At 58.7% G+C, this 11,148-nt stretch overlaps 2 protein-coding genes across 2 annotated transcripts in view; both read right to left on the bottom strand.

The window, feature by feature from the left end:
* On the bottom strand, positions 1–7,791 carry VOLCADRAFT_105800 (uncharacterized protein; the record flags this gene model as incomplete). The annotated part of the gene is made up of 10 exons (XM_002953130.1): positions 1–129; positions 190–322; positions 572–679; positions 748–790; positions 2,535–2,745; positions 2,889–3,112; positions 3,392–3,404; positions 6,805–6,987; positions 7,336–7,382; positions 7,710–7,791. 10 exons carry the CDS (start codon positions 7,789–7,791, stop codon positions 1–3), a joined length of 1,173 nt encoding a protein of 390 aa, XP_002953176.1.
* Positions 7,792–8,577: 786 nt separating this feature from the next.
* Positions 8,578–11,148, bottom strand: part of VOLCADRAFT_93841 (uncharacterized protein) — a gene marked incomplete at both ends in the record, with an annotated part of 6,039 nt that continues 3,468 nt past the window's right edge. Inside the window, 5 exons of the mRNA XM_002953131.1 lie at positions 8,578–9,360; positions 9,807–10,022; positions 10,124–10,176; positions 10,223–10,382; positions 10,776–10,865. Of these exons, the coding sequence (XP_002953177.1) occupies positions 8,578–9,360; positions 9,807–10,022; positions 10,124–10,176; positions 10,223–10,382; positions 10,776–10,865 (1,302 nt within the window). The remainder of the gene's footprint in view (positions 9,361–9,806; positions 10,023–10,123; positions 10,177–10,222; positions 10,383–10,775; positions 10,866–11,148) is intronic.

Below are 11,148 nucleotides of genomic sequence, written 5' to 3' on the forward strand. Positions count from 1 at the left end.
TCAGAGCTGGCATCGAGGGTGCCCTCCCGCTGCAGCTTCTGAAGAGCGAGCATACTCAGCCGCTGGGCTGGCAGGCACCATGTCAGCTGCTTTCAGCTGCCGAGGCTGCTGCTGGAGGGACTGCTGTACCTGCACATGTAAGGATACGTTTGGCATTACGATTTCACTGCTAAAATACCGCTTGCTTACCACAGCTGCATCACCGCCCTTCTGCTCCAACGCAGCCCCAGGGACACAGATGCGGTGTCTGGCACTGTCCAGGGCAGCTTCAGCCTGAGTCCGCATTCGCCACAACCTTGCCGGTAAATCCCTTACGACATGCCTGCAGTACAGCCGCGCCACGCGCTCCATGTGCGCTTCCCTAGTGACAGGGTTCATGTATTGTATGGTACGGCCATGCGGACCAGCCACACTGTTGAATATCTCTGCTGGCTCGCCCGCCCAATGTCCCACACCATGCACCGTGCACCCTGCCCAAGGTGCCCAAACGCTTTCTGGCATGCGTTACTGCAGGGCAAAGGCAAACACGTATTAGGAGACGCAAAAGGCCCATACGGTGCTAAACACGCACCTGTGAGCACATCGGTGCCAGGGAGGAATGAGTGGGCGCATGCCTCTGCCCAGCCCCTGCAGGTCTGGTGTCTGGCATTCCAGCCACTTGGCGTATGACTTGCCCCATCTTTAAAAGTACAACATGTGAGATGTCCACACAACAACAACCGCACATCGTGCCTCAGAAGAGCTTACCTGCATGCGATATCGGACCACCAGTACTGTACAGCGGTGCCAGCTGCAAGGACAGACAGCGCTGCAGCAGTGGAGTATGCGTGCTGCTCCCCACTGAAGAGGTTCATGAGCCGCAGGAGCATACCATGCCGGCATAACACGACACCGACAGCCGTGATGAGGTTCTGCAATTGCAAGCCCCGTAAGTCATAGAGAAATCCAGGTGCCAGCCGTCCAGACGCAGCATACCATCCTTGATTGTAGCACTAACCCTGGGACAAGGTAACCTGGCAACCGGCAAGACATGTGGACCCTAGGCCGGCGAGCGACAGCTGTGATACCAACAAGTTATCAAAGACCGGGGATGTCGCCACGGATTGCAGATACAGCGAGAAACCGGGACCTATTCCGCGCCAATGGCACTACTCAAACTTAGTCCCAGAACCAGCGGGATTGGAACCAGCGGTACCACCGGATACCAAGCAAGCGAAACCGCTCCGAAATCACGAGAAACCAAACGCAGGTTAACACAAAGCGACGAAAACCAACTACCTGCGCGGTGCCTAAGGAGCGCACACCTTACACAACAAATCCCTTCCTATTCGCTCCACATAACTGCATAACTGCTCCCCTGCGCAAAGCAACTACAGCGTTACCTCAAAGATGGTCCCACTGCCCCTATAACAAATAACGTGGCCCACGGGGAAGGGGGAAATGCTAGGAAAGCGCTCCTAGAGGGGCACACACGGTCGAACTTGCAGCGCCTCACGGAACGACCGAGTGCTAAGCAAAGCACCCACATGACGACTGCACCCGCACTGCCACGACCTGCCAGGAAGGGGGTGGTGGATAGGTGCTCGACCCACCCTCGCCCGGCGCAAACAGCTCCGTATTGGACGGCAGGAACACAAGGTCAACCGCGAACTCCATCAACTGTTGCCACCAAGGTTGGGCCGTCCAGTACGGCACGACCAGGGTGAGGCACCCTCCCTCCTCACGCACTTTCTGCACCACAGCGAGCAAGAAGTTAGGGTCCAAGGGTGGGCAGCCATATGCATTAAGCCCAGCCCAAGATTGCAAAAGAGCATTGACCCCCGACGAACCCGGGCAATGGTGGCGAGAAAAGAAAACCGGGAGGTGTGTGTTAATGTGCGTGGCAAACAAGTCGACATGGTGCGGACCGAAGCGGTGCTCCAAAAGGCGGAAAAACCGGGGATGCAAGCGGTAATCATCACGGTCTACCCAACGCGAGGCTTCATCTGCCTCGTTGTCTGCACTAGCCACACGCTCGACTTGTAGAACAATACTATGCTTCTGCATGAATTCCCATAATAGTTTTAGTTCGGCATGCAGAGCTGCCGAGCGCGAGGAAAGACGCCCTAGCACTGCTTGCGTGCACATGTTGTCCTCCCTAATTAACACAACACGCTGCTGAACGAACGGGAGAAAGGACTCTACAGCATGACGGACCGCGCGCAACTCCTTCCAATTGATGTGCTCGTAGAGCTCTGGTGCCGACCAATAACCGCGCGCCACACGACCATGCAGGACCGCGCCCCACGAATGGCGCGATGCATCCACCGAAAGCTCAACTGCAGTAGGGCCTTGGTGAATAGCCGCCGAGCAGTGGTGGGCAGGGATGTCCGCCCACCAATCTAAGTCACGTAACGACCCACGGGACAAGCGAACTCGACCAGACCAGCCAACCGGTTGCTTAATGTCGTCGTAAAAATTGCGGAGAAATAAAGGCGCTGGAGTAAGGGCCAATTTGACACTCTGCGCAAAACCACAGAACTTAGCCAGCTCACGCTTCTGGACAAGACGCCGATTTTTCTTTGCCGTGATCCGCAACCCGATCGCCAGCCGCCGCAATTTGGCGAGCTTCTGCTTAGGCACCTCAAACACACCAGCTGCCGTATTGATCGTAATGCCTAAGTGGTACACTGACTGCGACGGCTCCCACTGGCACTTGGTGGGGTGACACGACAACCCCAAGAACTCGATACTCTCTCTGACCCACTGCGTTGGACAGCGGCAGCACGGCACAGCACGGCAAAAAGGTGGATGCAGCGAATTGCGTGGCGTAGTAAGCACATGGTGATTGGGGGAAAAGGCAAAGGCTGCTCACTAGAAACACACCTTGGCTCCCGACCCACACCCACCTTGTCAGCATCGAAGTTCGAGCAGTGCGTCACACCAATCTGCTGTGACGCATGACCATCCAAAAGCACCTGCTGTATCGATGCGTTGGGCAAGAAGTAACGGGGCCGTCCTAGCTGTGTGTAGCCAGAAACGTAGCCCTTATGGGACAGCAGGTTTAGCTTAAAGCAGGCATCGAAATGTACCGAGTGCAAGTGCTCGTGGGGCCGGGCCCTGCGGCTTCGGGCTGCAGGCGTCCCGAAGCAGCCAGTCAGTCGACGCGAGCACTGCCGCCCCTAGCACTGCAGCGCCCGTGGACACCGCTGCCGCCATGGTTCCCAGGGCTGCTGCGCCGGCTGACGGGACTGGGGGAACGGGATTGCCCTCAGTGGCGGCAGGGCTGCCTGCCGCCACCTCTGCGCTCCAGTCCAGGCTCCGGCCCCTCCACTGCTGCTGCTTCTTCCACGACCCCCGGCGATGCGGCACCTGTAACAGGGGCTGGGGCGGCTGCGGCAGCGCCACTCACTGCACTGCTGCACCTGAGAGTGTACCCACAACAAGGGCACCCATTCAGAGCTCCACGGGGCCAGGTGCTAAGTGTGCCCTCCGGGTAGTCATCCACGACACCCTGGCAGTCCGTGTACAGGAGGAGGGCTTGCCGAAACGGAAATTGGACAATGGATGCCATTTTGCTCCCAGGTGTCAAGGAGTGCAGAGCAGAACGCGTCCGCACTCAGGTGCCTGCTCCTGAATGACACAAGGTCGAACAGCTGCAGGAGCGACTGGTGCCACCAGAGAACATGCTGGCCGTCTCGCTGGAGGTGGAGGTGGAGGTCCCACTCAGTGTTAGCGTCTGGTAGGCAGTTGAACTCTGTGGGACGCATGTTATGAAACGCCCGACAGGGCGTTCACCAGCACATGCCGTACAAACTGGTATGGTGCTGGGCCGTCGGGAAGGTCGCCGGGATTGCGGGAAATCGATGGCGCTAGGCGGCGCGAGTAACTCCTGGACCTTCCCTAACTGGTCGGGCGCGTCCGGTGTGGGCGCTTCAGCCACGGCGAAATGCTCCCCAGGGAAAATCGTTTGGGGAGATTCTCAGGCTCCCCAAGGGGAGAGAGCCTCGGTACAAAGGGCCCTCCCCAACGACAGAGGTCCCCATGGCTTGGGGACGCAGCCATAGCTGGAGGTGCTAAAAGGTACTTTTAGCCACCAGAAACGGACTCCACAAGAGACTCGCATAGTGTGAGGCCGGCAGGAGCTACAATCCTTCGACAACACAAAACCGCACAAAAGACGCGAAGTGGGACTCATAAGACCGCCACGGCCTGGCGCCAACGCGCGACATAACTACCTGAGCAATCTGAGCGAGCCACACTGAATGGTCCAGCCCCGAAACAAAAATGTTAGTAATGACAGGAGGTGCAGCCACCTGGCTGAGATCAAGCGCGTAACGGGGCGTCACACCACCAACCTCGCGCGGGCCAGGCAAGAGTGCCCAGCCTACCACTGCACTCTGACCACCACTACCTCCCAGCTCGGGGGGGGGAAGGAAGACCCTCTAGCCCCCCTCCCCGGCCAGTAACGACTCTGTGCTTGAAGGCAGGAAGACCAGCTCCACTGCTAGCTCCATTAGCTGCTGCCACCACGGTTGAGCGGTCCAGTAAGGCACCACCAGGGTAACAAACATCCGCTCTCCTTGAACCTTCTGCACCACAGCCAGCAGAAAATCGGGTCTGGGGGCGGGCAACCATACGTGTTGAGGCCCACCCAGGTTGAAGAATTACTTCCACCCCCGAGGTCCCAGGGCAGTGGTGTCACGAAGAAAAACGCGGCAAATGCGTGCTGATGTGTGTGGTGAACAGGTCAACTGCACGATGGGTGATGTGCAAGTACAGCGCGGGAAGTTGAGCGATCGGGCGTCCAATGGCTAACCATCTGTTGCACTTCGTCTCAGTTCTCAGGATTTAAATTGACATGGATCTATATATTTTCGCCTTGATCTAGCAGCTTAATTCACTATGAGCCTCAATTTATTTGTTGCGTTGCAGCAGGTTTGGATTGTTAGCCCTGTTTGCACCTTTCTGTTTATTGTTTTATGATGGTGCTGGTGGAGATATGCATAGACAGCATCCATGGTGCTGTGGCAGCAGAATCGGGTGGTGCACCACGCGTGGAATTGTGCTCAGCCTTGGTCGAAGGCGGCATTACTCCCTCAGCTGGCCTGGTTACGGCCTGCCGGAGCGCTTTTAAGGGAACGCTTATGGTAATCATCCGTCCTCGTGGCGGAGATTTTTTGTACAGTGAGGAGGAGCAACTTGTAAGATGTCGCTTGTTCCGGATAGACACCAACGTTCGTTACACCCTCTAGCAAGAGGATTTTTTTAGATGATTGACCATGTTCGTAGGTAATGATTGAGGATATTCGGCAGGCGAAAGTGCTGGGGGCTGACGGGGTTGTGTTTGGCTGCCTTGGTTGCGATGGCACAATTGACAAGAGGGCGACAGGTCGTCTTTGGCGCCAAGCGCAAGAGCTGGTGCGTGAGGTATCCTAAAAGAAGGCCTGCCGTTCGACGCGCCCTGGCAACCTGCTGCTCTCTAAGTTCAATATTTCAAATAAGCACTGTTGTTGTCGTACCAGATCGCTATGCCTACAAGACGCGTTCTGGGCTCGGCTGATAAGCCCACACGCATGCAGAAACAACATTCGCCCCACCTACCTACCCACGTATCTTCCAGGCACGATAACATCGGGGCCGCATGTGAGCTATGGAAAATGCTGCTGTTCATGGGCCCCTGTCCCCTGTTTAATGCCGAACTCCGCTCAGGGCCTGGACGCCACCTTCCATCGGGCCTTCGACATGACGGCAGACCCCCTGCAGGTGTCGTACGTTTCCCGTAAACAAGGGACGCAGATGTTGGCAAGGGACGAAGGAAGCTGCACACTTGCTCCCGGCCCTGCGCGGGCGCAATGTTACAAAACCCCTATCACCGACAACACCACCTCAAAAGCGTTGGCCCGAATGAAACTTTCAGCAATGGCCGAAGAACTATCGTGAGCAAACTAAGATATGGGCACATAGCGATACATCTGTGCGAGAAACAAGAGCTGCGAAGGGCAAAAATAACGATGCGATAATATGTATCGTTGTTTGCGTGGGCGTGGGCGTGGCCGGCGCTTTTCCTGTTTAACACGGTGAGGAGCTCGGCAGGTGGACGGCACTACCTGCCCGAGGAAGACAGGACCAAGGTGTCAGTGCAGTGCAGTGCAGTAACATCAACAACAAAATCAGCCCCCAACAGTAGCACGAATTTGAGCGGCTGGGGGTTGGGGTGGGAGCCTGGACTCTCTCCGGGAGGGTGTTGAAAGCCGTTTTGCTGCACGTATGTGTACATTTATGTATGTATTTTCCGTTGGTTTTTGTGCCACGTGACGACACTGCTCCCTCCACCTGCGGCTGTTTGCGCCCATAGACAGACAGCTAGACAGACAGGTAGACAGACAGCTAGACACCGACTTAACAATCCTATCATCCAGCTTGCAGGCGACCTCAACCCCAAGCCCCTCTCGGCCAGGGGGCCCAACCCCCTGTTCCCCGGACATGGCCCTGCCTGGCTCGGGTTTTACTTTCGAACATCGATTCATAATCCCAGTACCGAAACAATATTTTTTTACCAAAAATTTTCCATTCACAAATTACAAGCCGCCCCACTCTCGCAACCGCCGGCGCGTTGCACAGACAGCAATCACACTCCCCCTTGTGCAACCGTGGGGTGTGTGTGATTGTGATTGTGCTGGGGCCCGGTGGGTATTGGGGAGGGAAAGCAGGCCCTGTACGACCTGATGGCTGTGGGTCTCCCCCGGGTGCTGACCAGCGGTGGCCAGCCAACCGCTCTGCAGGTGCGGGTGGATACGGCGGGTGGATGATCCATTGACCCACTGCAACTCCGTCCGTATTCCGGAGGCGGTGCCATTTCCGCATCGCAGTAGGGTAGGCGATGGAGACATGGCCGACGGCGTAGGGATAAGTTCCATTCTTCCCTAGAGAGGTGTTCGTGTACCCGAACACGGTGTGTTCCTGCCCTGCCACATATCGCCCTGTCAAGCTCAGGGGCCAGTCGGGCTGCAGGTGGTGGGAATGGGTGGGGGGGTACCGACATGCGCCCTGGGGGAGGTGTACGTATGTATGTATGCGTGTATGCTCCGTACTTTCTGAGATTATTATGTGAATTGTACGGTATAGGTTGTGCATTGGGGCCGTCCTGATTGGTACGATGTAAGCGCGGGGCATAGAGATCCTGCCGTTGCTGCTGCTGGTAATGCTACTGCTGCTGCTGCTACCTCCGCTGTTGCTCCTGCTGCAGGGAGCTGCCACCCTGGCTGATCTGGTCCGGGCGGCGGATGGTCGCATCTGCGTGATGGCGGGTGGCGGTGTGAGCCCGGGTAACGCGGTGGAGCTGGTGCGGCTGACCGGTGTGCGGGAGCTGCACAGCAGCGCCAAGAGGTGCGCAGCTGTAGCTGAGGCGGGCGGGGGAGAGAGGGGGCCGCACCGGGTTGGGTGTGTAGAGCCGCACTCCGGATTGGAAGTTACCTCCTCGGTTTGGTGGTGCGTGCTATTTGGAACAGCTTGACAGCCAGCTTACCCTGGCCCCCTACCCCACAGCCACCCCACAGCTACCCCACCCAACACACCCACTACATATGCCACACTTAAACACACACGCCAGAATCTAATTGCCCTTCCCTGCAGCCCCACTCCCCCTAGCTCCCGGGGCCTGACGTGCGCTGCCGCCACCGCCTGCACTGACCGTCCCCCTCCTGAACCCCCCACCCCACCCACCCCACCACCGTTGGACCCGCGGGGAGCTGATGCTAACGTCAGACGCCACGTCAGCGGCATGTCGTACATGCGACCCGGCATGACCATGGCCTCGCCATATCCGCCAAAGGACTACGAGTGGAACGTCGCCGATGCCGATATTGTACGGCAGCTACAGCAAACCGTCAATTCATAGTGGTACATCTACCAGTTGGCAAGACCCCAACACATGAAACAAATAATAGCTTACAGAATCTGCCGTACATCGCAGTATGCCGTACTGCCCACCCTGGGTAGCAGCCGCTTATATACACCCTGGTTTAAATTGGCGATTGCGGGACATTTGCTCGTTTTCTTATTCGTTTCTTGTGACTTGCTTAGCTGATGGTCAAGACGAATGATTGTGATGCTGTTTGTCCATTCGTCCGTCCGTATGTATGTATGTAGTAATTGCTGGCGCCAGCTAGCCAGCCAGCCACTGGAATCCTGAATTGGATCGATAGCCCTAGGCTGGTGGCTAGGTGGGGAGGTGGGTTTGTCAAGTTGTCATAGCTGCAGTTCCCAAGCAGCAGCAGCAGCAGCAGTAGCTCCCGCGCTGCTTCGCGGTGTCACTCTATCGGCGTGACTTAGGTGACCGCCTTTCCTGTGGGGAGGGGGTCGTTTAGGGCACGTTTCCTGCCATCATGTGTACTACTACATTACAACCTGTCACGATGATGATCACCCGCGACCCACCGCTGACTTGGATTCCGCGTCCCTTCCTTTCCTCGTACGACACGGCCCCTGGAGCCCCCGCCTGGGGACATCTATCTCCTTGGTCGTCCACTGTAACGTTCTTTTACGTGCACACACACACACACACACACACACACGCACACACACACATATGACCGCCTACATGGGGGCCCTGTTCAGCAGCCGCAGCACATCCCCGACCAGGTACAAGGAGCCAGTCACCAGCACATGAACATGGACCCGTGGGTCGGCCGCAGCCGCACCCCGCAACGCCTCCAGCGCGGCCGGCAGAGATTCTGCCACTGAAGCGTACGGCAGACCATTTAGGCACTTGCCGTTGCCACGGCTATACAAACCCAGCGTCCCAACTCCCTGCTGCAGCCCATGGGGTTCTGCTACTGCCGCCTCCGGAGGCGGCGGCTGCCGTACAGCCGCATCAATAGACTCCCAGATGTCCCGCATGCGGGTTTGCAAGGTGAGGTCATTGACAGGGGCTGTAGCAGGCGACGCCACCGCTGTCCCCGTCGCCGTAGCAGGAACAGACGACTGTACGGACGACTGTACGGACGGCGACGGCGATGACGGCTGCAGCGGGTGCGACTTTGTCTTGCCTCCGGTGTCCCCCGCCGGCAGTAGCACACCGCCGCCGGAGAGCATGGGCGTGAAGAGGGCTGCGTCAAACGCCCGGACGGTCTCCGCCCCCGCCAGTGCAGCCGACAAAGCGGGCAGCAGTACGGCAGGATCTCGCTCCCGCATGCAGTTGAACAACAGCACCGCAGCGTGACGAGTCGTGTACGGCGGGTTAGCAGAGCTCCCCGCCTTCGCCAGTTCGCCCCCGAACCACGCCGCACACACCCCCATGCTTTCCGGGGTGTGAGCCCCGTCCAGGTAGACCGTGAGCCGGCCGCCCCCCCGGGAAGCCGCCACCTCGTCCTCCACCACCTGAGCCCCACCGGGGATAGACACATATTCCGTATTACCGTACGTAAGTCACCGTACATTGCCGTACCATGTCGTATGACAACGTACCATTCGGGTAAATTACGCACAGAGCCGAGCCGCGTGTGCATTGCACGTCATCAGCACATCACTATATACACCGGGCAGTGCAGGCAAAGAATACAGACTGACTGACTGACTGGCTGACTGACTGCACACGCGGCTCAGTTTATGCAAATACACAACACACGCACCGCCGTGGGCCCCCAACACGCATGTATGCATCCTTCATATCGGGCGCAATGAGCACCCCTCCTGTCTCAGGGTGGCTCCCGCCCTCCCCCTCCCCCTCCCCCTCCCCCCTTTTCTCCTCCGGGTTTTCCATTTTCTCCCCATACACACGCATACACACACGCGCACACAAACCCCGCACCATCCCCCGGGCCCACCTGGCTCCTCCCCGGCCACCGTACGTTACGCAGCCCCGCCGCATACTCGTACGGCAACGTCAACGACTGTACGGCGGCGGCTCGCAACGCTGCCGCCGCCGCATCCGGACCACCCGGCACTAGCGCCACCCGCCTCCTAGACGCGGTTGCCGAGGTGACGGCCTGTACTTCTTCTCCGGCGGCCGCGGCAGCGGCAGCACCGTACTGCGCCTCCCACTCCGCCACCAGCGCGACGGCCAGGGCGGCGTTCACACGCATGTGCTTTCCACCCAGTCCCAGTACGACATGGTCACATGTGTTTTTCCCCTGTAACTCACCCGCGCCCTCTGAGGCTTTCCCCGGGTGCTGTCCCGCTTGCCGGGGGGCTGAGCTGGCGGGCGCGGAGACGGTGGCGGCGGCGGCGGCATGGGGCTCACTGGCGGATTTGTGCCGTACAGCAAACGTGGATTGTGGTGACGGTGACGGAGGCGACGACGAAGCTGCGTCAAGACCGGTGCTCCCGGTCCCCGGGAGGAGGCTGTAGCTCTCCAGGGGGGTTGGCTGTAGCAGCTGTGCTCCAACACGTGACGCCACCTCCTGCGTGTGTGTGTGTGTGTGTATTGGGAGGGAGGGAGGGAGGGAGAGAGGGAGGGAGGGAGGGAGGGAGAGAGCCTCTTATCACGTACACGCACACACAACATAGGGAGCCCTACGAGCCCTCCACACCACCCGCACATCGCCCCAGCCTGTCATTGTGTGACATACCCGCACATCGCCCTTCGACTGACTGCCCGCCCCAGCACCCATAAACACCACCTTACACATCACTACCGTCGGCATTTCCATCATCTCGGTTTAATACCCCCCCCCCCACACACACACACACAACACACGCATGCATGCCATGCCCCCCTCCATACATACAGATATGCCATAACCTCCCTCCCGACATATACATACAGACATACGCATGTACACGCGAGGACGCACCCGCAGCGCCTCCATGGCTTCCGGCTCCTGGGGGGACACCAGCACCGGTCTGCCGTACTTCATGATACCCGCCTTCTCCCGGGCGATTTTCTGGGGATACCGCGGGTCGGTGGGGTATGTAGTGGCCGAGTGGGAGGTATGGTCGGCGCGGAGGGGGCGGGGCGGGGCGCAATGTCCCTTACGTAACGCCCCCCGCCACTGAGCCCCCGGCCCCAGCCCCCGCCCTAGCCCAGAGCTGTCCCAGCCCCATACCTTCCCTTCACCCCGTCCCGCCCTCCGCAACCTTCCAAAGCCTGCCCGCCCCCGCATCCCCCCGGACTCCCCCGAGGCCAGTCCTTCCTGTGAAGGACTTTTCCATCATATTCCCCCCATC

This window comes from Volvox carteri (assembly GCF_000143455.1).
Source record: "Volvox carteri f. nagariensis unplaced genomic scaffold VOLCAscaffold_34, whole genome shotgun sequence".
NCBI classification, from domain to species: Eukaryota; Viridiplantae; Chlorophyta; class Chlorophyceae; order Chlamydomonadales; family Volvocaceae; genus Volvox; species Volvox carteri.